Below are 26,395 nucleotides of genomic sequence, written 5' to 3'. Positions count from 1 at the left end.
CTATAATGACAATGTAAATCAATCATAAACTCTTCAATCCATCCATCCATTTCCACACGTGCCTCGTTTCACTACCCTGCAATGTGATTAAGTGAATTCGGAGCTTTGGAGATAGATTGAGACAGATAGAGCGAGACAGTGCCTTGCAAAAATACAAATCCCAGAAGTCCTCGCGGGATGAGTGACTCTTTGCTCACGTGGTAAAAGGAAAACCTGCAGTTCGCAGAGATTACAGTTTTCAGAAAATATGACCACAGAAATATTACTATTACAAATTATACTATGAATAACTGCAGCAGTGTGACCAGCCTCCTTCATTACCTGCTCGTGTCTTCGTACGTTCCAAAGGTGAGTTGATTTGCTCGTTATTATTGATTAAGGTAGTAGTATGTGTTTCAGATGTTAAAGATATATTTTCTTCTTGTTATGAGAACAGCCATCATTTTTGATGGTGTCTTTTTGTCTTCCTCGATTAGTCGAATTATTACATTTATTACCAGTTATAAAATGCCAGTCAGCTGATACAACGCATTTTCTCCCGCCGGTATTTTGCGCGCTCTGTCGTTTAACCCCATCCTCTTGATCCTTATTTTGTATTTTTGTAAGTCAACGGTTATGCAAAACGCAGGTTATTTATAATTTATTATGCCCAAAAAAAGTTAAGAACAGTTAATGCATGCATGTCACCTTCCCAATTATACGTCACATTTCACTTAAAAATTACATGGGTTCTTCAAATATCAGTATATGATACAGCCTAATGCACGTTAAGGAATATTAAGTAATTGAACACTGTGTGCATTATGAATAGTATTCCAGAAAAGTGTATTTTTATGTTAAAAAATGTTTACAATATATTTGCAATTTCCCTTTTTAATGGTTACACAGGATTCCAACGGTGGTTCAGTCGTTAGAACGGCTGCTGCAAAGCTCCATTGCTGTATTCAAATGCCGCCCCTGCAGCTTATGTCTGTATGGTGTTGAAAAGTATTGCCTGTGTCCTTGTGGGTTACTTGTGGTAATTCCGATTTTTTCTTCCAGATCCCACACACACGTATTTTAGGTAAACTTGCTTGGTGTGTGCCAGTGCGCTTGAAAACGCATGAATGAGATTTCAATGACCATGCGCGAAGGGTGTACTGTCAAAGTCACGTGTATGGTAAGTGGTGATTAACTTTGTGTGAGACAGAGACAGAGCTCCGCGGTGCGCCCCGTTATGTACTTGCGTCTCATCCAGGACTGATTCCCACTTTGCTGTCGTGGGCTATGAATTCCCGAATCACTGAACTGAAAAAGCAACTTATAAAATGGACGAGTGTCTTATTTTATTAACGTTTTCCGACTCAATGGAAACTGCCTTTTTCTTGTGCTATAAGACGTGTATCAAAGTCACCTTTTCTTCTTCATTCCATTAAGGGCTTCCCAGTGCCGTGTATGAGGGTTTTTTTTATTTTTTTTATGTGTTTTCCTTTTTTGTCTTCTGTGTATCCTTTTCTGTCCTATCATCTGGTAATAATTCTAAACCTGGTAGTTTTTATTATTGTTGAATATTTGGCAGGCAGTTACACTCAATATGACTTATGAGAGAACTGTATTTTTCTGCTGTTTACACATGTATATATATCTATATTTTATAGCTGTACATTATTTAGGTTAATTGACATGCTTAAGGTCGCAATGTGAGCATAATCAAGGGACTGAACTAACAATATTGTGGATGAATGTCCACACCCAATCACTTTGTCACACCTATATACTGTATATAAAGTTCTTAAAAAGAGGGGAACAACAAAGACAAGGTTTTATATCCCTATTCACTGGTATAAATCAAAACATAAAGCTAAATAAGTTATAAACTTCTCAATAACTGTTAAATTCATTAAGGTCAAGTTTCCCACTAAGCAGCTCAACCCAGCATATGCATAACCCAAATGGCATTACAATGCCCTCTGCTGGTAAGCTCACATTTGATTTTTTTAGAGAAAATTCATTTTTACAAGTTAGCAGTCAACTGTTCACTGGCAATGTTTACGGTTTAATATTTTCATATATATATATATATATATATATATATATATATATATATATATATATATATATATATATATATATATATATATATATAATATACACATACACAACACACACTAACTGTCCTCTATATTAGGTACACCTTGCTTTTGCCTTTAGAACTGCCGTAATTGTTGATGGCATAGATTCAACAAGGTGCTTGGAAGCATTCTTCAGGGATTTTGGTCCCTACTGACGTGATAGCATCACACAGTTGCTGCAGAGTTGTTAGCTGCACGTCTATAATGCGAATCTCCTGTTCCACCGCATCCCAAAGATGCTGTATTGGACTGTGATATGTTCAAGAAACAAGTGTAAGATGATCTGAGCTTTGTGACATGGTGTGTTATCATACTGAAAGTAGCCATCAAAAAATGGGCACACTGTGGTCATAAAGGGACTGACATGGTTAGCAGCAATACTCGGGTAAGCTGTGGCATTTAAACAATGCTTAATTGGTAATAAGAGGCCCAAAGTGTCCCACACCATTACACCACCACCATCAGCACCAGCCTGAACTGCTGATACAAGACAGGATGGATCCATGATTTCATGTTGTTGACGTCAAAATCTGATCTTACCATCCAAATGTCGCAGCAGAAATTGAGACTCGTCAGACCAGGAAAAGTTTTTCCAATCCTCTGTTATACAATTTTGGTGAGCCCGTGTGAATTGTAGTCTCAGATGCCTGTTCTTAGCTGACAGGAGTGGCACCCAGTGTGGTCTTCTGCTGCTGTAGCCCATCTGCTTCAAGATTCAACATGTTGTGCATTCAGAGATGCTCTTCTGCATACTTTGGTTGTAATGAGTGGTTATTTCAGTTACTGTTGCTTTTCTATCAGCTCAAACCAGTCAGGCCATTCTCCTCTGACCTCTCACATCAACAAGGCATTTTTGTCCAGAGAACTGCTGCTTACTGGATATTTTCCCTTTTCTGGGCCATTTTTTGTAAACCATTGAGATGGTTGTGTGTGAAAATCCCAGTAGATTAGCAGTTTCTGAAATACTCAGACCAGCATGTCTGGCACCAACAACCATGCCACGTTCAATCACCTTTCCTCCCCATTTTGATGTTTGGTTTGAATTTCAGCAGATTGTCTTGACAATGTCTGCATTGCTAAATACATTAAGTTGCTGCCCTGTGATTGGCTGATTAGATATTTGTGTTAACAGGCAATTGAACAGGTGAATTTAATCAAGTGGCTGGTGAGTGTATATATTTTAAAAAATAAGTAACATATATATGTCAACTTCACCTTAATGATGAAACTGTTGAATGAAATCATAGTGGGTTCAACAGGAAGAAATGGTGGACTATAGGGTTGCTGATGAAGTAGATGTGTTGATCCTTCGGACTGAGAGACCCAGATGAATTTTTCAAGAATCTGACAGGATAACCTCCACTGTGCCCACATTGAGATTGATACCATGCATGTCCATCCTGGAAGAATCCATGTGGTAGACCCAGGATATTATCATTACAGTACATTATATTAAGGTGGCACCTTTATCCAAAGTGTCCTTTAAGATGAAGTTACCATGCAATTGTTCACATATCTGTTTTATTTTTGAATTGGAACACAGGAAAGGTGTGGTGGAAGGTTACTAGGTATAAGTCATATTCAGATTTGTTCCACTGGAGAGGCAGGATTTCTATCTGGAGAAAGGAATGCTTGGCTTAAACTTCTCAGCTATTTGACCCACAACATTTAGAAGGAAAGTTCCATGGGGTAGCCGTACAGCAGCTCAGGCTAGTTTGCTGCAATAAGATAAAGACCAGGGGCCTCATATATAAATGGTGCGTACGCACAAAAATGTTGTGTAAGCCCATTTCCACGCTCAAATCGCAATGTATAAAACCTAAACTTGGCATAAAGCCATGCACATTGTCATGCTAGCTAAATGCTTGGCAAGTTCTCCGCTTGGTTTTGCAAACTGGCGGCACCCAGCGTCAAAGCAGTACTACTGTTCCAGTGTGGTTTCCCTTTCTTTTTTAGATACACATCCCTGATGTGGCTTTATAAATACACTGAAATTAACCGCATATTGTTTTTTTAGTTTAATGCATCTGATTGTAATTAACCTGTGACAATATAATGGTCTACAGAATGGTCAAACTATTCTAAATACCATAACTGCTTTAGCATTGTAACTCTCACTGCACCTCCTTCTTTTTCTTTCAGTTGCTCCCGTTAGTGGTTGCCACAGCGGATCATCTTTTTTCATATTACTCTCACTGCACCACTCAGAGTATTTTTATCACTGTATCTGAGTGGGGAATCACAGCTCTACAGCAGCTGATTGGAAAGAGAATTATCGGTATACAGCATCAAGCACACGCTGCCTCAGCCATGCTGTCTATTGAACTGCTGTCATACGGCAAATGCTTCAGAGCCTTTCCTCGCGGTTCAGAAACAGTTTCATCCCAAGAACTCTAAACGCACTCAAACAGTCCATCAAGTGCTCCTTGTAGAACTGTTTGTACTTATAAGTACAATTACCTCACTGTAAACTTGCGATACAGTTATGATATTGCACAACCTTAGCCACTTTATAAAGCGCGTATTTACATATGATGACGATATCATTTTTAAGATGAAATGCAGCAAAATATGTTTATTATATTATACAGATAAAACTTTAACTTCATTTAAATAATATATATTGTTAATAATTAAACACGTGAGGACATGGTGCCGCAGCGCTAGAGAGCTGCTGGCGCTCCGTTCAGAGATTGTTCCTGCCTCACGCTGTATTCTTGCTGGTGCTGGCATGACACTGGAAGGATAGATGGATAGAATAATTAAACATGTACTGCGAAGATATTTCAATGTTCCTTAAAAGTTTTGAAGAATCGGCGTTCTAAGCTTACAGATGGCTTCATGTCTATTACAGAGCTGATTGTATGGCAATTGGGTATTTGGAGAAAGAAAAGTAAGGACAGGAATTGGGGGTTAGTACATTTGAAAGAGACAGTACTGCTGCAATAAATTATTGCATCGAAGGTCGCGCACAGAGCAGCAAGCATCTTGCACGAGGTAGGAACAATCACTGCGCCACTGTGTTCCCATGTTTACTAACATGCTTTAACTCCTATCATCATGAAAATGATATGAAGTACATCTCAGTATTTTAATTATTCAGGGAGCTGTGATATCACGAATGTAATGGATTCTGTGTCCCGTCGGAGGAAGAGAAAGCCGGTTTAAGAAACACATAGTGATTCACACACATAGAAGATCAAATACAAAACAAAGCATTTAACGTGCTACTTTAGTTACAATGGGATTTGAGAAACTAGTAAATTAAATGATTTTAAGATGAAGTTTATGATGTTCTACTTTAATGACAAAATAAACTACATGATTAAAGTGGACATTTCGAGATTAAAGTTGACATTTCGTGCTTTTTTCCCACTTTGTGCCTATTTTTTTCCTCCATACCCTAATAAGCTTTCATATGACACTCAGACGGTGGGCTACGACTTGCCTTTTCACGGTGACTTTGATATGTGACAACTTCTTTTTTATTTCGGGCACTGTTCGACCTTGTGAACTTGAGCTTTTGAGTTTCTCCGACACTCTATGTCACTCGATCAACTTCCTTTTGTTGTTTATACCACTGTTTAAACCACTGTCGGGCAACCGGTGCGCCCGGTGGAATTTTCAAGGGGTGACGCGAAAACTTTTGTAAAATATTTAAAATTGCTAGTGTTTTTGAAGTTTTGGTTGATTAAAAAGATAATGTTTAAAAAAATATATTTTATGTTGGAAAAACAGATAATGGTTAATCAGATTGTTGAATAAACGAATGTATTTATTTTGAATGCAAGTTAAAATTTTCGCTATTCACCATTCATCATAATATCAACACCAGCAATGTCAAAAACACATCTCGAGAGACTTAAAAAGTCTCGTTGTTAGAAGATCTCGCTCACTGTACAGATAGAAGAAGGCGGAGCAAATATAGAACGAGAAAATATGAACGCTACATTTCGGCTCTTGCCGACGAGAGAGTATCGCTGTAGCTGCAGCTCTCACCACTTAATCATCTGAGTATTACTATGGAAAAATTAACCTTATTTTCGCTCTGACACCGCTGATCAACACAGTAAACTTTGTAAACTCAGGGACCTTTTCCAGTTTACCATGTGGAAGCTCTTATCTCTGTGAGCAAGGTTTTTCAACACTTACGGAAATGAAGTCTAAGAAACGCGAGAGACTTCAAATGATCGACAAGGAAATGCGCGTCTGTCTTTCGAAAATTGATCCTTGCATCAATCTCATATGTGCTGAAAAACAATCTCAACGCTCACATTAATTAAATTTAAGATTTATCCTTTGGTTCCTATATTAATAAAATGTCTTTCAAACTTGTAAAATTAACTGTTTTTATTGGCGATTGTCCATAGATTGTGTTGTCACGGCTTTATTTATGGGCAGTCCCTCTGGTGCGCCGCGAAAGAGCCTTTCGCTGGTTTAAACCAACAAATAGTATGTTTTTCCTCGCCTCCACTTGGTATTCGCTGAAATTCTTCTATTTTCCCCTGTGGTTTTGCCATTATCTTTTCACAGAAGGCTGAGTTTAAGGGCTATTTATATTGATTTGCATATTCAAAGAGGCGTAATTCTGGGAGGAGTTTGGGGAGTGGCAGCAGGCGCGTGCACGTGCGTTACTTTTCACGCTGACCGAGATTTATGTATCAGAAGAACATGGAAGATGGCGAATGCACAGATGAATGTATCTGGATTTTTTTGTGCATACGCATATTTCCACTTTTGTCCTTACGCAATGTTTTAGTGTGAATTCTACGTTATGCATGAGGCCCCAGGTTATTCTCCAACTGAGTCTGGGGGATCTCATGTGGCTGTAGCTGTTTGATCCAATCAGTTTCATAATCACTGAGTCATTTAATCTCTGATTATCTCATTTAACTTGCTGTTTTTTCTCTCTCTTCTTATTCTGCTTTCAGAAAAGTACAAAAGTGTGATTTTTACATTTATATGACATTTGACATTTATATGACATTTACAAATATGTGTCATTTTAAGTCTCCTGTATTGTTTTCCTAATAATTTTATTTTTTCTTTGTAGTCTGCTTCTTTAATTGTGTTCTAATAATGACAATTAACAACAAGTAAAGCAGACACCCGGGCAAAAGGCACTGAATACTGAAAGTCTGCAACTTCTTCAGCAATAGACCAAATAATGGACTCCATTGGGAAATGATAGATTAAATAACTAGAACACCTGGAAAAAAAGAATGAAGATCAAAGTGATGACAAAGATTCTAAAACCAAGCTAAATCACAAAATTATGTCATCACTATCTCTTATCTAATTTAATTTTAATTCTTTCCTTGTAACTACTTCTTTCACATCTTGTAAGGAACCTTGAGATACTTCCTTTGTATGAAAATGTGCTATAGAAAAATAAATAATCCCCATGTAAATTACATAAATGCTTGGTACATTCTACTAAAAAACTAAACTTAGTTTTGTAATTTCTTTATTAACCCCAAAACATAGAAAACAGGAAATAACAACTTGCTTAAAGACTCCAATTTAAAGATAAGCTAATTGGAACAAAAGCTTACAGCAACACGTGCTCCCTATCAACTTACTCACTTGGTAATCAGGATTTTTGCACACATTTTAGAAAGTTTTTCTTTACAAAGAGTACTACAGACACATGAAATAAATGACCAATTAGTGTGGTGGAAAGTAGGACTTTATGGGCTTTGAATATTTGACTTAATACTAGTTTGTAAAAATTAGGCATATAGAATTAGTGAGATTTGTTGGGGTAAATAACCTGTTTTCACCAAAATTGTTCTAATCCAGTGCTTCCCAAACTCAGTCCTGAGCACCCCCTGTGGCTGCAGGTTTTTGTTCCAACCAGATTCATAATCACTGATAACACTGATCTCATTTAATTAGCTGGAATTTTTTCTCTTATTCTACATTAGCGCAGCAGCATGGTTTTTACATTTATAAGACATTTAGAAATATGGCTCTGAGGCTAAGGATTTGTGCTGGTATCCAAAAGGTTGCCGGTTCGAATCCCGTCACTGCCAAAAAAGATCCTACTCTGCTGGGCCCTTGAGCAAGACCCTTAACCTGTAATTGCTCCAGGGGTGCTGTACAATGGCTGACCCTGCGCTCTGACCCCAAGGGGTATGCGAAAACTAACAAATTCCTAATACAAGAATTTGTATAAGGTGAAATAAAGAACGAAAAAAATGTAAATGCTTAACTCTCTTTAGTTGATTTCATTATATTTTGCGCTTTCTCTGTGCAGTTTACTCCCTTCGTTGTATCTTAATAATGACAATTAAAAACGAGCAGAGCAGAAACCCAGGCAAACAACACAATGAATAATCAAAGACTGTCAGAACCACTAATTGGTAAATAATGGATTAATTCAACAATTAGAACACCTGGAAAAGTAGAATGGAAATCAAGATGAAAGTATATTGTTAAAAAGAAAAAAATAATAATTATTTCCATATAACTGTTTGGTACATTTTAATATATAGATATATTTTTTACCAAACTTAGTTTTCTAATTTCTATTAATTTCTATATTGCTCTCAAAACACAGAACTTGGGAAATAACAGTTCACTAAATTAACCCAGTAGTCCAATTAAAAACAGAAGCTGATTGGAATAAAAACCTGTAGCCACAGGGGGTCCCCAGGACCGAGTTTGAGAAGCACTGCTCTAATGCATTGGTGCTCCTTTGACTTTAATGGCCGAGAGTGTAAATTGTTGCAACACTCCTAAAATATGCAATGAAAAATATGGGAAATATAAGCTTCTCTGTGAGTAAGTTCAATGTAAATTATCCTAAGTAGTAAGGACAGAATTCATAGATTAAAGTGGCCATTAAAATGAAAGAGAAACAGAGTGATGTCATTACAAAAGTCTCAATTCCTTGAAATGGCTAGCTTAGCTCTAGGGAACCACTGTCAGTACTAATGGAGCTGCTATTGTCCATACTGTCTTAGATATTAGACTGGAAAAAATGAGATGCACACACAGAATGTATAGATGTTTCACTGAATCTTGAACATCTTCACAGTTTTACTGACACTTCCAGCCATGATATTTTGTTGTTGTCATCCTGATGTGTTTTACATTGTTGCATGTATATTTTTTTGCCCTAAAGGCAGAATTACACTTCCACATATACCATCCATTTCACTTTTCATAACTGATGACCTAAGAGGACATTTTTTAGAGGAGCTGAAGCCTCATGTGTAAATCCTTGCTTAGATTCCATCCATCCATTATCCAACCCGCTATATCCTAACTACAGGGTCACGGTGGTCTGCTGGAGCCAGTCTCAGCCAACACAGGGTGCAAGGCAGGAAACAAACCCTGGGCAGGGCGCCAGCCCACAGCAGGGCACTCACACACAAACCCACACACCAAGCACACACTAGGGACAATTTAGAATCGCCAATGCATCTAACCTACATGTCTTTGGACTGTGAGAGGAAACTGGAGTACCCGGAGGAAACCCACACACACCTGGGTCTCCTAACTGTGAAGCAGCAGTGCTACCCACTGCACCACCGTGCCGCCCTGCTTAGATTCCATATTAAAATTTTGCTTACCCTTGAAAGGCAAAAACTGTGTACACACAAAAAAACTGGATTTATAAAACTGTACATATGCCACCTGCCATGCCAAGTTCGTTTAGAAATATTAACTCAGCTTAAAACTATGCGCTTGTGCACATGCCTTTAGCCTCTCCATGTCATCATCTGTCAGTAACCATATATGGTATCAAAATGCCTCTTTTGAATATTCATGATCTAATCACCATATACATTTGGTTGTGTTCCTGAGTAATGCCTTTACTACAAACAACAGAAGAAAAAAGCAGAAAACAAAATTTGAGCAAATGTGAACTAGAGTTATAACTGATTGAAGTGGAGAACTACAAAAACATTATTTTTGCAGATTTCTTTGCCGGAGTCACAAATAAAAGAAAAAGTGACAACAGCTGTGAGCAAAAGCAATGTGTCATTATGTGGTGCCCACAGCACTGCCAGTACACAGCATGATTTGACACAGGCTGTATGTGCAGAACTGTGAGATATTAAGAACACGTAAAAGATAAGAACATTTTTACCAAGTAAATGTTGCAATACATACAAATTTCTTGACTTTTGACGTATAAAATCCAAGCATCTTTGAACTACCATTGTGTTGATGTCCTGAGGGACAGAGTCTGGAACATCCATGTGCTCATCCTGGCCCATCTCAGGGGGCACATGCAGTCCATGTTTCTGTGCTATGTTGTGTAGTACAGTACTGCACAAGCCACCACAATGCAGCACACCTTTGCAGGGCTGTACAGCAGTGTGTTGTCTGACAAGTCCAAACACCGTCCTCTACCTTTAATAACCCAGTGGTCTGTTCTATCACTGATTGTGTGCAGGATTGCCTTTTCATTATATCTCCGGTCTTGTGGCGAACCTGCTATCATGTGAAAGAAATACTGTACAAGTTGCCTGTAGTGTATTGAACATAACTGAAATGCCACCAATTAGGCTTACTTACCAAGAAGCCAACACCACACAGATCATGACCCTGAAGTCTGCTCCTCATACTATTTTTTGAAGAAATAAAGGAAACATGAGTTGAGCCATTCCACCTCACAATAATATTAGTCAGACACATTTGAGCATCACATATTGACTGTACGCTAATTGAATGAAAGAGCTTTTCGTTTCTAAAAGCAAACTCATTTAGTTAGGGTGCCTTTATCACAACATGTGTGCAGACAAGCGAGCATTAGGAATATCAGCAATTGCTGCAAATTGCCTTTTGATCTTGGCTTACTCATCCTCTTAATTATACCATCCTACACAGATGGCATGACATGGCTCAGGAATGACTGCCGATTCCTGACTAGTCCTGTAACAAAACAGGGACTGTGTGATTTCTGCGTGATAGACTCTGTAATATAGGTTTCAATTCGGCACACAACTGCAAGAGGACAGCTTTAGGATGTCTAAATCAGCATATAAGAATCCAGTCATCATCATAAGCCAAAAGCATACTGTGATCCCTGATAGCCTGCCATTGGCGATCTCATCCAAAAGAGCTAACACTGCCTTTGCCTGCTATGTTGTACAACGTATAGCACCATCTTTTTTCTAGACAAAATTGATAGGCTATTAAAGAAGGCAATTAACATTAAGTGTATGCATTGGTGTTATTACTAACACTGAAGACAGATATATTGAAAGAACATTTCAATTAACTGATATAATTAGTTCAAGAACATTGGAATGTGACTGATGCATCATTAAGATGCAGAATAAAACAAGATTTTCTATTCAATTCATTGTCCTGCTCACTGAAGTTGCTAATATGCCATCACCTAAAAGAGTCTGCTTAGGACTTACGAATGGTCAAAAGTTATTGTAACATTAAACCAATTTTCATGGCAAGTTCATGTTTTTAAATTCTCAGCTTTTGTGTAAGAAATGGCTTATGTTCATTTCGGAGCACAAACATATTTTGTACATGAGGTTCCAGGAGCCTATGCTGGGAACAGTGGGTATACTGTAAGCCACCCTGAACAGCACTCCATCTCAATGCAGACTGTACAGAGACACAGTTACATTAACTGAGTTGGTTTACAATGTGGCTAAAAAAGCCAGTGAACCTAAGAAACTGAGCAAAGTTTATACTAACTGCACACCGTCTCAGAAATAAATATTGGACGAAAACAGTCTAAGGTGGAAGCATTATATCCATAATGAACAGAATAACCATAAGCATAACCCACCTCATCAGGGTCAAGGTCATGGAAGAATGAAGGCAGGATCCAACAGTGGTCAGGTCTTCACAAAGCCCATTCACACACTTGAGAACACCTTATCATTTTCAATAAACTTAAAACGTAAAACATGTTTGAGATATTGGAGCACAACTAGAATGCACCTAGAAAACCCTTAGCAGACATGCAGAGAACGGGCAACCACACTGCAGACAGTAAGCAGTGTGAGAGATTTGAACCCACATCACTGGATCAGTGAGGGAGCAGTGCTAACCGCCATGATTCCCATAATAGCAATAACTATCACAAATTATTAATGCGGCAAGATTGCATGACTGTTTTTTCAGTTATTATCATGGGAAGGATTGTGGGCCTAATTTTTACATCTTGCTGCTCTTGGACACACCTGACTTATTTTCCTGTCCCAGGTGAATTTCCACAATCTTTTGTCAGCAGTCTTCATATTAATTTATTCTCATAAAACATTCATGTAAAAATTTATACACTTGTTCATTATACTCCAGTGAATGATGGCTTGAGCTAATTATACAGAATCTCCTGATTTAAGTGAAAGATCTTACATACATTATTTACAGTGGCTCTTATGTGTGTGCTGTAAAGGACAGTGTATCCATTCCAGACAAAGGCTGCATAAAATCACACATTATGGTGTGGTGTAGTCATTCAGCTTCTGTTTGTTCTTTTTATTGGAAAATTAGTCTGTTTTGCTACACATAATGCTACTATGGTATTTTGCACAATAATGGCTATGTTTACTTTTCAGATAACTGGAAAGCCTTTCAAATTTTTATTTAACGAACACATGTTTCACATTCGGTCTCATGAATATAAGCAGAGTTATGCCTGTAAGGGTTCAGAGATGTACATTAATCATTGCAACTTTGTTTTTTAAGGTGATCATTTAAATGTGGCAATGAATGCCCCAAAAACTATAAGTGATTGTGTATTTTTTTATGTATTCTAATAAGCTGTTTTATTGCCATCTCACTTTGGTGCAAAAAGGCATTGATTTAATATTTGGTATCATTTAAGACAAAAAGACAGAATGAAAAGTGCCTTTATTATATTCTAATGAAAAACAGATTTTATTCTCCAATCCCAAAGATGTGCAAGTTAAATTCACTGGCAATTCTAAACTGGCCAGATGTGAGTGAATATGGATGTGTGTGTGAGTGTATCCCGGGTTGATTCCTGTCGGGTTTGCCTGTCCTTGACCCTATAATTGGAGTATGTGGGCTAGAAAATGTAACCAGTGTGCACAGAGAAAACCTCAGGCAGGTACAGGACAAACGTGCAGGCTCCACATAGACAACAACCAGGCTGTGGAGTCAAACTCACGATGCTGGATCCCGAAGACAGTAGTGCTAACCAGGGTTCACAGTGCCTGGTTCTGAACCTGTAAGTCTAAATCATGAGCTAATAGACTCTGCAAAGGAGAATTACAAATATTTCTTTTTTGAGCCATTCATTCCGTTATTTATTCATTTTCAGAGCCATTTATTCCATTAATTCATGAACTGGTACTTTTATCCATTCATTCAGAAACTTGCTTAGAATTTATTCAGTTTTGTTCAGTTTTAACCCAAATAGATAGTGTTGCCACTTTACACCAATAGGTCGTCAGGTTATTTTCCCAGTCGTGCTCCATTCTGTTTGTCGTTTAACTCTTTTCCTTGTGTGCGACGATATGTGCCTCTTTATTAGACTTGCAATTTTTTTTTTAATTTAAAAGCATATGGTTAGGTTGAATGGAAACAAACTGTTGTGGTTTGTGTGTGTTTTAATTCAGTTCATGATAGAGGGTGCGGGGCCAATCCAGGCAGCATTGTACTCAAGGCAGGAAACCACCCTGGATGGGCCATCATCCACACTCATTTATACCGTGTCAGTGGAGAGTCGCCAGTTAACACTACATGCAGAACTATTGCATGTGACAGACAAAACAGTGCAAAACCATATAAACACACTGGATTGTAATTTGAACTCAGGACTTTAAAGCTGTAATGCAGATTTACTTACCCAACATGCAGCTGCACTGCCTGTCATATCAGACTGTGTATTTTTTTTTCTTTTCACCAAAGTAGGTCTAGCAAATGAGATACTTTGTATGGTCAGAAATATCACATTGCATGGCTCATTCCACAGTAGATTCGCCCAGTTGGTCTGTTATTGCTTCAATGAACAGACATTATCAGTGTTCATCAGTCAATCGAATGGACCAATGTGCACCTGCTGAGCCTACTGAAATGTTTAAGGGGCTTATTAGTGATTGCACAATCTGAAGGTTGTCATCATTAAATGCACAAGAGCACAGTTATGTCATTTTGAAAACAATGTATACAGATAAAGTCCACAACCTGCCATTTTTAGAGAAAAATTATATTATTAGATATCCTTCCTTTTGAAAAAAAGTGTTTGTGCTGGGTTAGACTCATCCATACAGTTATATTTTATTGTGAATCCCACTGCATCTTCTTTAATCTACAGTATATATACCTTTATTGATCGGTTTTTCTCAATGTATATGAATATCATTATTCCTCTTTAAATTTTTCATAATGAACTTCCTAAACTTACTAATGCCCAATAGATTTCTATTGCAATTTTAAGGACATACTGTATATGGCTCTTTCTGACCATTAAAGTAAAGCTTTTGAATGGTATTGCCCTTAATAAGTTATATTATCTAATTACAACCTCCTTCATTGTTTCACTTATGATTATAGTGCTATTTTAATATCAATTCATCCAACCATTTCCTAAACTCGTTACTAGGGTTATAGAGATCAAAAGTATATTGTGCCAGCATCAATTTTTAGCTCAGTTTGTAGCTAACCTGATCTCTCGTTTGTGGTGGGATGTCCAGTTAGAGTTGAATGTGAAATCTGTCTCCTCTGGATAAACTGTAAAAAATGAATTTCTAGATTGATCTGCCTGGTACGGTGGTGTATTTAATTATCAAATTCTTAGTGCTCTGAAAAGATGAACAGACCCTTGAGAGATTCTGTCAAGAAATAAACAAATGATCCTTTAAAAATGAGTCAGATTGTGCCTGATAATGCCAAGCCGGACACAAAGGAGAAGAAAATTCAAAAGGAAATTGTTTAAACTACTGTTAATTCATAGGCATAGCTCAAACTAGTGTGCTGATGGGACAGATAATGCTCATACTGTATATTAGGAAGAAGATATATTAGCTAAGACAACTGATATTGTGATTTTCTTGTGACAAATGTTGTAATTCTAACAGCTATGTGCTCATTTAATAACATATTTAAAGCTAATTCCTGTCGGCTCACACTACAAGACCCCAGGGCAATTCTATATCTATATATTTATTTCCTAAGTCTGCTTCCTTCGTAAGAACACTGCAGGGTGTGGGAGCGTACTTGATCAATATTAAGTGCAGTGCAGGAGTCAGCCCTGGCGGCAGGCTAGTCCATCAGAAATTATACTCACACTTGTTTAGGCCCACTTAGGTCACTGATGAGCCAAATACACCTCTCTTTAAGACTTGAAAGGAAAGCTGAAGAGTAACTCATACAGACACAGAGATAAAGTGATGGTTTTGTGCTGGCGGGGACCAAGGCAAGATTTCAAACCACATCTTTTGTGCTATAAGACAGTTTCACTAGCCTCTGTGCTGCTGCGTTTTTATCTAGGCATTCTTCCATTATCAAGCCCAATTAAACCAACTCAGGGTTGTAGGGGGTGATATTGATTATCTGTGCAAGAGAGGACAGAGCCGACTATACTTCCTTAGAAGACTGGCGTCCTTCAACATCTGCAATAAGATGCTGTTGATGTTCTATCAGACGGTTGTGGCGAGCGACCTCTTCTACGCGGTGGTGTACTGGGGAGGCAGCATTAAGAAGAAGGACGCCTCACACCTGGACAAACTGGTGAGGAAAGCAGGCTCTATTGTAGGCATGGAGCTGGACAGTTTAACATCTGTGGCAGAGCGACGGGAGCTCAACAGGCTTCTATCAATTATGGAGAATCCACTGCATCCGCTAAACAGTGTCATCTCCAGACAGAAGAGCAGCTTCAGCGACAGACTGCTGTCAATGTCCTGCTCCACTGACAGACTGAGGAGATCATTCCTCCCCCAAACTATACAACTCTTCAATTCCACCCGGGGGGGTAAACGTTAACATTATTCAAAGTTATTGCCTGTTTTTACCTGCATTTTTATTACTCTTTAATTTAATATTGTTTTTTGTATCAGTATGCTGCTGCTGGAGTATGTGAATTTCCCCTTGGGATTAAGAGAAAAGCCAAGCAAAATGACACCTTTTATTGGCTAACTAGAAAGATTACAATATGCAAGCTTTCGAGGCAACTCAGGCCCCTTCTTCAGGCAAGATGTAATCACATTACATCTTGCCTGAAGAAGGGGCCTGAGTTGCCTCGAAAGCTTGCATATTGTAATCTTTCTAGTTAGCCAATAAAAGGTGTCATTTTGCTTGGCTTTTCTCTACATTCATAATGGCTAACACGGTACAACACCCTAGTACCCTTGGGATTAATAAAGTATCTATCTATCTATCTATCTATCTATCTATCTATCTATCTATCTATCTATCTATCTATCTATCTATCTATCTATCTATCTATCTATCTATCTATCTATCTATCTATCTATCTATCTATCTATCTATCTATCTATCTATCTATCTATCTATCTGTTCTGATGATTCTAAATAATAATATACTGTATAATAACTGCAACTGTTTTAAAACTTCTTATATATAATTGTTCCCAGTAGCTTGAATTAGATTGCACAGTTTCAAATGTAGTGATAATAGTAGTACTACTCACTTGTTGTTCATTATATACCATTTGCTGTTTTTTACTAGATGGGCAGGAGGATGAGTATTTTCATGTTATAATGCAGTTTTTTGATAATAAAAGCTTAAATGGTCACTTTGCAAATGCTTTACTTATGTAATCATTTTAATGTACCTTTTCATTAACCACTAATCCTGATGTTGGTTAAATTAGTGTTTGGTTTTGGACTCACACACAACACAAGCTATCTCCATGCACAGAGTTGCACTTTAGTAACAGCTTGTAGCCTGCCATGAACACGCAATGTCTGGATTATATCATTATATCTCAGAAGCAATTTTTTATCAGCGAGAGTTAAAATAGGCTTGTGAACCATGGGCTGAGCAAACACTATTTCTGAATACTGGGAGTGGAGCACTGCCTGGTTAATCTCAGCTGAGCTCTCTTGTTCACTCAGCCTCCACCTTACTGCATAGCACCTCCACCTTCACAAATAGTGACACAAAAAAAAACCATAAATATTCTTCAGTTTTCTGTTATCTATTTTAAATCCTGAAACTCTCCCCATCCATTCTGCTTATTCTAATTCAGTGCTGTAGAAATTCTGTGAAAATGAAGTTCTTCTTTTTCTTCCTCTTCTCCTACTTCTATGTGGGGTCAATGTGCTTGATCAACCTTCTCCAAACAGCTTGGTCCTTCACCTCCTCCTCAGTCAAGCCCTTTTCCTTCAGATCTTCTTTTATTTTATTCATCCTCCTCCACTTTGGCCTCCCTCAGTTTCTCTTCTCTTGTACTTCCATTCCCATCACTCTTTTTCCCACCTATTCATTGTCTGTCCTCATCACATGTCAATCGACATTCCTGTACTTTCTTAGATATCTCTGCCACTTTTGTTGTACTTCTGATTGTCTCATTTCTTATTCTATCCTTTTTTGTAATTCCACACATCCAGAGGGGTAAACCAGACCGACTTGTTGTCGCTTCCAAGTGCAGATAAATAGAGAGGGTTAGTGTCAGGCTGTAAAACTTTAGCCAAAACCTTAACGATGGAAAATGTGAAGTTCAATTACTTAATAAAATTAAAATGTGTTTCTAAAATGTGTGAATACCATACTTAATGTTTTAAAGCCTTGCAGATATCTTTTAAATAGAAAAGGACCATTATAAATGTTTGATTGAGTTCAGGGTTTTTGCATTTAGAAGAGCTGATTATTCAACAGTTTTAAAATGTAATTAAAACTCTATACACTAGTCATGTTCCATGACACTCTGGCCATTAATGTCATTTTTACATGATATTTTTTCTAGTTTATGCTTTTAACCGAGGCAGTTAACAAGCATGAAGCCAAAATATCATATTAAAAATGAACAAGTACATGTGAACATCTGTTCCCAGTGTACAATAAATAACATTAGATTATACAATATGATTTTATGCTAATGCTAATTAGATAATAAAACATGACATTATTGTAAACTGTGTAGTCTGCTATGTGATGATGATGTTTAATATGCCTGCCTGACTAAAACAAAGCACACTTTCTGTAATATTCCTAGTGTATAGACTACCATAATTACAGGCAACCATGGTGCAATTGACCATAAATGTACCAGACTGTGGTGGAGAAGAGGTTCCTGAGACAAAGCATTAGATATACTGGTCTTTCTAAATCTTTAACTATGGTGGTGAGCTCTGGGTAACACAAAAACAACCAGATTACGAGTACAAACAGACCAATTGAGGTTCCTGTTCAGAGTGCCTGGGCTCATAAACCCTGCTAGAGGAAGGCGTTGTGCAATACGTGAAAACCACAGATTTGACATAGTGCTCCTGTGGGATTGAAAAGAAACAGTAAAAATGGTTTTGATCATGCATCCAGAATACTCCCTCTAATTGATTCTTGTAGGTTTTCACACCACGGCCAATGGGAAGAAGGCACAGGACACTCTGGAGGAATTATGTTTCACAACTGCCCAGGAGCAACTGGAAATTCCCTAGTTTGGAAGTAGGAAAATGTTGCTCAGGATAGGATACAAAGGTGTGTCCAGTTCAACATATTTCATTTGCAGACCCTGCCAGGATATGAAGCTTTAAGTAGTGAAATGATATGAAACTCATTGTCACTCTTGGCTCATCTGCATAGAGCTGACATTGATTACTACTGCCAATCACAATCACAGTCACAATGTATGTATGTAGCTGAAAACCTCTGCTGCTCTTTTGATTTTCCACTGCCAGTTGTGGAGTTGTGTGGGGAGATGGGCTTGTATATTCTTTCAGGTGGAGATAGTAGAGGAATATTTGGTGGACAGGGCTTACTATAAAATGAGATTGCAGTCAAGGATAACAAAGTTTACTGGAGAGGATTATGGAGATTTGTTTGTACCAGTTATCCATCTCAACCGCACTATTTTGATTGTGCACAGCTCACTGTGTTCTACATGTACTGTCAGCACAGTCTTCTTTGTGTCACTGCCATGTCATGATTAGCATTTATTGTCTCTCACTCTGCCATTTTACCCAGCCTGTTATACCTTATTTCCCTGTGCAATAAGGACTTTATAAAAGCTCCTTAGGATCTGATACAGTACATGCTGCTTTTTGAATGCCTCTCAGCTCCAACCTGTCATGTCCTGATAATAATTGTATTTGCTATGTTACTATTTCATATTCAGTATTTGTTTAATGATTCATTTTTAAATATTCTTATTTACATAACTTGCTTCATGTTGATCATTGATGATGTTACTAGTTTCCCTGTTGCTACACTGCTTGCTTGTGACGAGATTGCCATTGTTAGGCGTGGTGCATTACAACACATGAGGTATATTATTGAGTGATTAAGTAAGTAATTAGACTTTATTTAAAACTGAAATTTAATATAAATAAGAGATGAAATTCTGAAAATAAACTAGAACTGTTTTTGACTTTAGTTTTATCATTAAATATTTGTAATGCAGTATGTCTTTGACCATTTCTGTTCCTAAAAGTTAGTTTGCCTAGTGCCTTTTCTTCATTGCTGCCATTCATATACTGTATAATTGCCATGACAGGTCTATTTGGTTTCATGGATTGATCATGCTGTTATAACATAACCACTGTGACTCAGTTATGATTTTGTAATTGCTAAAAAATTAAGTTAACTCTCGAAACGCACTTGTTTTTACCATTGCCAACAGATTATGCACTATCCTCTCCAGCATTTATTTCTTTAATGTCCTACTGTACATGCCGAGTAGTTAACATTTGCCTTTTGTCTGGAGCATAAATGAGTTTCGAAAGTTAAATCATGTTCTGTCTAGCAGTTAACAACATTTGAACAGTACATATTCAGCTTTTAATTTGTTTTTTTACTAGTAGTGCTTATGCTTTGTGATGCACTAGTGATGCCTCATCTGAACTTCTGTGTTTAGTTTTGGTCTCTGGCCTACAAAAAAGACATAGCATTCTAGGAAAAGTCAAAAAAGATTGACTAGGCTGAGGGCTGCAGGGTGTCAGTTATCAGGAAGGATTAAAGGATTACCTCTTCGTTTTAAGTAAATGGAGGTTAAGAAGGTGACATGATCAAAGTGATCAAAATTATGAAAGGTATTAGTGCAATGGGTCAAGGATGTCATGTTAAAATGAGTTCAACAAAAACGCAGGGATTTAGCTGGAAACTTGTTAAGGGTAAATTTCACACAAATGTTAGGATATTCTTCTATTCTCACAGAGAACTATACAGTAGCTTCATGGAAAAATTTACCGGGAAGCATGCTAAGCAGTAGGACTCTAGGCACATTTAAAACTCAACTTGGTGTTATTTTGGAGGAATTAAGTGAATAGGACTGTAGTACTAGGGTGTTGTACCGTGTTAGCCATTATGAATGTAGAGAAAAGCCAAGCAAAATGACACCTTTTATTGGCTAACTAAAAAGATTACAATATGCAAGCTTTCGAGGCAACTCAGGCCCCTTCTTCAGGCAAGATGTAGCCTGTGAATAGGACTGGCGAACTTTGTTGGGCTGAATGGCCTATTCTCACCAAAAGTTTTCTAATGTTCTAATACCGACAAAAGTTTTATACTGTTTATCAACTCTGTGTATACAAGTGTTCTTTGTGTCTCTTTCAGTGACACAGACAAGCAGCCTGGTGCTCTGATTCCTGTTCCATTGCAGTGTAGCCTAGTGGCCACAGTATTAGGCTGTAAAACACAAGCTGACAGCTTCAAGTCCCACTGCTGACTCATTTTGTGACCCAGAGCAAATTGTCAAGTTGTATGAATGCAGAAACAGCAAAACTACTGTGATTTGCTAATAACACTGGTCTACAAAAAATATTTTTTGTTTGCTCCTGGGAACTTCAGAGCATTCGGAATTAAGCTAGCACATCAGGTTTTTGAAATACACATCATTGACGTTTTGACACTTTTGAATATCAATATAATATATCAACACGATATCTGGAGTTTGAACTCTGTCCCACCAAAATTGTTTTGATGTGTTTATTCTGAAAACAAACCAGAAGACGATACCAGAGACACGTTAAAGCATATTTATGTCAATTTATCTCCATATAAAAGTGAGGTCAGCGTGTCCAAAAATGTTTGAGGCACTCACTTTTGCACTTGTACTGCACATCCGTCTCTCTTTGCAAGAACTAACAGTAGTCACCCATTATGTTCGGAGTGAATTTTCCCTGATATCAGTTTTCCATCACCTTTATATCTTGATGAAATCTTTCCCCATGCTCATCGCTGACATCGCCCAGATTTGGTGGAAAAAAGCCGAGATGAGAATGTAAAAAATGACATCTTCAGTGACATTCTGGCTCTAAGCTAATATACTTTCAGCATATTCTCCACAAGCTCAGTATAATTCTCTGCTCTGTGACTGTCAAGAAAATTCTGGACAACCTGCACGAATGAGGGTGCTGATTCAGTTGGCTTCAGTTTCCTTTTGAACTCGTCGTCAAGCATCAGTTCACGTATTTCAGGGCAAACAAAAACACCTTCCTTAATTTTGGCTTGACGTTTCTCAAGACCAAACTTATTTCTTAAATGCTGAAATGCATCGCCTTTACTGTCCAGTCACCCTAGTTGTCCAAGACCTGGAACATCATAACTAAAAAAATGGGACGTGTTGGACGAAAACGGTTTTCAGATTTGGAGTCAGCAAGTGAAATTTGTTAAAGTACAGATGAAAGAATCCCAGGAGCAAAATGCTTGTTGACCAGTGTAACTTTAAATAACATGTGTTAGGGAAAATAATGTCAAATATGATACAAGCTTTGAATAATTGAAAACTATGCATTTTAGGCACTCGGTGGAGTCTATTAAGCAAAAATGAGACTGCGTATACATTATAAATTATATGATACATGGCTATGTTGACAAGTGATAGAATACATTTAGAAGTATTTCATATCTCTTACCTTCCGTGTACCCTCAGGGTTCGTCCTGCACCTTCCCTTGGTATCCTTTTGTTTCTCAGCCTGTATTGGCCTGCACTTCCTCTTTCATTTGTGTTCCCATAAAGCCTGCTTCTCAGATAATACTTTTGCCATGTGCATTGCTTGCCTCCAGTATGCTCTTTGGTTACCACTAATGGTGGACAGGCTCTCATTACCTGCAGTGAAAACATTTTTGATTTTGAAGGAGACTGTGAGCATTCCTCATATGCCTTTCCTTGATATCCTTGAGTGCCTCAGCCTGCCTTTTGGTGCTTCATATCTCGATCATGTTAGACACACAATTAAACTGGTCAATCAGACCAAAGCCAAACGGACCAATCAGATTACTCATACATTAGCATATTATTATATAGGTATACATGTAAACCATATGCAGTATACCTGTCAAACCACAGTAAGAACTATCATCTAGGAAAAGAGGGCTAGCCTTTGTAAATAATCATTCAAATGAATACACTTGGAGCAATAAAAATTAAAAATAAATAGTATTCCAACAAAAACATAGAAGTGCAAAATGAAAAGACTTACAGACTTGATTTCCTAGTTATGTTGCAAATGGAGAAAAATGAAATGCCAGATTTTTTAAAGAAAATCCGTTTTAAAATTTTAATCAGCTATAGCACAAAAAGTACATCCTTTATATTTTCCTGTACAGTAAGCCTTTACTCTAATAATAAGAACTTTATGTGTTCGCTCCAAGGTAATTGCTATCAAAATATGCTAAACAAAGCAGTTAAAGTTGTGAGATGAGCCAAGCAATTAAATAATTTTGCTTAATCATCACAGTTTCAGCAATATGGTGTACTCTCAGCTATAGTCCAGATTTCCTTTTTTACTGTAGATACTATAGAAAAAATCAGAATGTTAAGGAATAAATCTGGATAATACAAATAATATCAACTGACTCCTCCATCAATCTCCATCCATCCATCCATCCATCCATCCATCCATCCATCCATCCATCCATCCATCCATCCATCCATCCATCCATCCATCCATCCTCTTCCGCTTATCCGAGGTCGGGTCGCGGGGGCAGCAGCTTGAGCAGAGATTGCCAGACTTCCCACTCCCTGGCCACTTCTTCTAGCTCTTCCGGGAGAATCCCGAGCTGTTCCCAGGCCAGCTGGGAGACATAGTCCCACCAGCGTGTCCTGAGTCTTTCCCGGGGCCTGCTCCCGGTTAGACGTGCCCAGAACACCTCACCAGGGAGGCATCCAGGAGGCAGTAATACTATCTTGTACGGCCGCTGGCTTGTACGTCCGTAATATACCTTTAATTTTCTCTGACGGTAATACAGGCGTGCGCATCAGTAATATGCCTTTAATCTCCTCTGACAGTAATACTGGCTTGTATGTGGCAGTAATATGCGTCACTGTATTGTGTACCTTTAATTTCCTCTCGCAGTAATACTGGTTTGTATTTCCGTAAAACGCCTGTAACTTTTCTCTGACAGTAATATCGTGCATCGCACCGTGCCCCACGCATGCGCACTTCACCAGAAGACACACACACACGGACACCTGGACGCACACAGGGATTTTATTAAAGAGGATGAAGGTCCCCTGTGGGTAGGCCAGCCCAGTAATTACACACCGTAGAAGTTAAGGCCAAGAAATACTAAATAGTGAAAGATGGGAACCACCTATGGACACTACAGAAAACACTTATATTGGGTTTATATGTTCGCCTTTGAGTTGTGGGTGGAAATCAGAATACACAGAGAATGAACCACAAAGGCATCAAGAAAATGTACAGAGTCCATAAAAGCAACTATTGGGCGAGGACTGGAAACCATTACTCCATAACCAACCACTGTGCCATCTTGTCTCTAAGGCTAAGAAATATCCATGTGAATTACTATCATAGACTCTGCTACTCATTAAGATAGCTCTTTTCTTCTACTTCTGGAATACAATGCTTGTTTAGGATACCTACATCACAAAAATCTTTCTCATGCTAGCTGTCTTACTGGTCCATAACCCTGTTTTGCAAATATTGAAAAATGCTCATGAAGCATTTTGGCTTCCATTTTCTGAAACTCTACTTCTAAATCTGATTGTGAAGCTTCATATATCTTGATGTTTAAACTCAGACTGCTGTCTTACCTGTTATCTCTGACTTTTCAGTTATTGTACCCTTATTCATTTCAAAGTTTCCCATTTTGTCACTACCATTGCTTATTTTCAAAGCTCTACACATTATTAATCTCTTACTTTACTTTGTTTTACCTTTCTAAATATTTTTGGCCATATAAGATTGAATTTCTTGATTTCATAGTCACTGTTTGAATTTTGAAAGGTATTTTGATACTCGCTCATTTTGTATATGTGATACTCTGCTTTAATTCTTGTTTGCTCTATAAAGGGCTTTACAATGGAACGGTCTATGAAAGGTGCTATTTAAAAATAACTGATCAACTGATATTGGCTAATTACAACACAACAGCCAGGGTCAATTTCCAAAGCTGTTTTTATATGCTTTTACTCAATAGAAAGACATACTTTAATAAGATGGCAACCACCCCTCTGCCACTTCCCAAACAAACCCATTCAGCATCAGAATCCATCTTAGATACTGTAAAACACGCTCGGCTTTTTCACGTGGTTTAAGAAGCCCTTGTAAATCAGTTATTGGTACAAAATTATTCATAAATTAATACAGTTATTCAAAATATAGTTAGACAGTGGAAAAGCAGTCACTCAGGTAACCTCACAGATTTAGCATTCTGCATTCAAATCCTGGCCCAATACCTGTCTGTGGGGAGCTTGCCTTTCTTCCTGTCTGTGCATTTGGCTTTCTTCCCAAATCCTGAAGACGTGCATGTTAGGTTAATTGGCCTCCTCTAGGCATGTATAAGAGTGACACCTGTGTCCTGGGCTGGTTCCTACATTCTGTGTGATGCTTTCCAGTTAGGCTCTCTAAGTAGGTTTCAGAATTCATGTTTGTACATTTTTGTAATTTTATATTGTGTGCATTTTGAATTAAACGACTTCATGCTCCAGCAACGTACGCATTCCAGTATGGGTGGGTTACATGGGAGTAATAAACCTGAATGGGCTTATACTTTTTTGATATGCTTCCTACTCCATTTCTTGATGACCAACCCAGAAGCAATCCTTCAAACAGTTGGTCAAGAAAATTAGAGCCAAGTCATCCAATAATTTATTCCACAATCTGTGATAATAAAACATGAGTGCTAAAAAGCATTAGTTGATTGAGTTGGCAAAAGCAGGCTTTCTGTTAAATTAAGCTGATGACAGTCAAGATACGTATTTTGGAAGTGTAACATTAATATGTTGTACATATAATATTGTGATAGATGAATGCAATTTTTAAATCAATGTGTGGTTGGAAAATATAAAAAATAATCCAAATCCAAGCAAAACCAAAGAAAATGATAGAAAAATAATTTAGAATATTAGCACAGGCTCTAATAAGTATCATAATGAGCCAATGTTCTGAAAAGAATTAGTTGATAAATTTTCCCATTGTAATATAAGCCATTGCCTACAAATAGCTTCAGAAGACTAATTTAGTGGTATTACACCTGAAGAACTTCTTGTGTTTTTTAGTTGATATGCCATTTAGCTTCAGGTCTACGTCTGCTTTTTTAACCATTTTAGCTGAAGGCCTGTAGCAAACAGGGCAACTCTTGTAATCTTATAATTGACTTTTGCAACCCCTGGTGAGTTTCACACTGACACTGAAAAGGTTGTATTTGGAATCCACACCTGTTTTCCCATGTAGGGTCTTATGCATACCCGATTTCCCCCTTTAAAACTCTTTATTGCGTACACCTTAATAAAATGTCTAAAATCCCATACACTTACCGCTCTGTGATCAGGTACTTTAGCACTTCCTCCCCCCTTCCATTCTACATCTGTAACCTCAGGCAGTTAGACAGAGTAAAGAAGCAGGCAGATGTTTTGTTAGACATTTAATTATGTATTATTGATAGAAATGCCCCAAAATAGCAGAATACTATGTGAATATTGGCAAACTATACCTTTACAGTCTATATGGCAGTGCATCTTGTCTCTATAGGTGGCTCTCGGTTTATCTTCAGTTTAGCTTGCTTTGCCTACCACATGGCCTTTGAATGGAGTATTGAAAGAGGCCACATGCCTTTCTCAATATGGCTGTCAAGATAGAGTTCCCTCTGTCATGGTCTTCTCTTCATGGTCAGATGGTGAGAGAGAGAGGTAAAGTCAAGGTGACCAAATTTATGCCATTCTTGAAACGATGGGGCATCATAGTAC

The 26,395-nt window shown here is 37.9% G+C and overlaps 1 protein-coding gene across 1 annotated transcript in view; it reads left to right on the top strand.

Annotated features, from left to right (window-relative positions):
- The first annotated feature begins 209 nt into the window (after positions 1–209).
- Positions 210–26,395, top strand: part of si:ch211-79k12.2 (uncharacterized protein LOC568844 homolog) — a 39,049-nt gene continuing 12,863 nt past the window's right edge. The window contains exon 1 of the mRNA XM_028822866.2: positions 210–348. Within this exon, the coding sequence (XP_028678699.2) occupies positions 283–348 (66 nt within the window). The 5' untranslated portion in view covers positions 210–282. The remainder of the gene's footprint in view (positions 349–26,395) is intronic.

The sequence above is a fragment of the Erpetoichthys calabaricus genome, chromosome 17 (genome assembly GCF_900747795.2).
Source record: "Erpetoichthys calabaricus chromosome 17, fErpCal1.3, whole genome shotgun sequence".
Classification (NCBI taxonomy): Eukaryota; Metazoa; Chordata; class Cladistia; order Polypteriformes; family Polypteridae; genus Erpetoichthys; species Erpetoichthys calabaricus.
The sequence above is the reverse complement of the archived record's forward strand: the minus strand, read 5'-3'. Positions and strand labels throughout refer to the sequence as shown.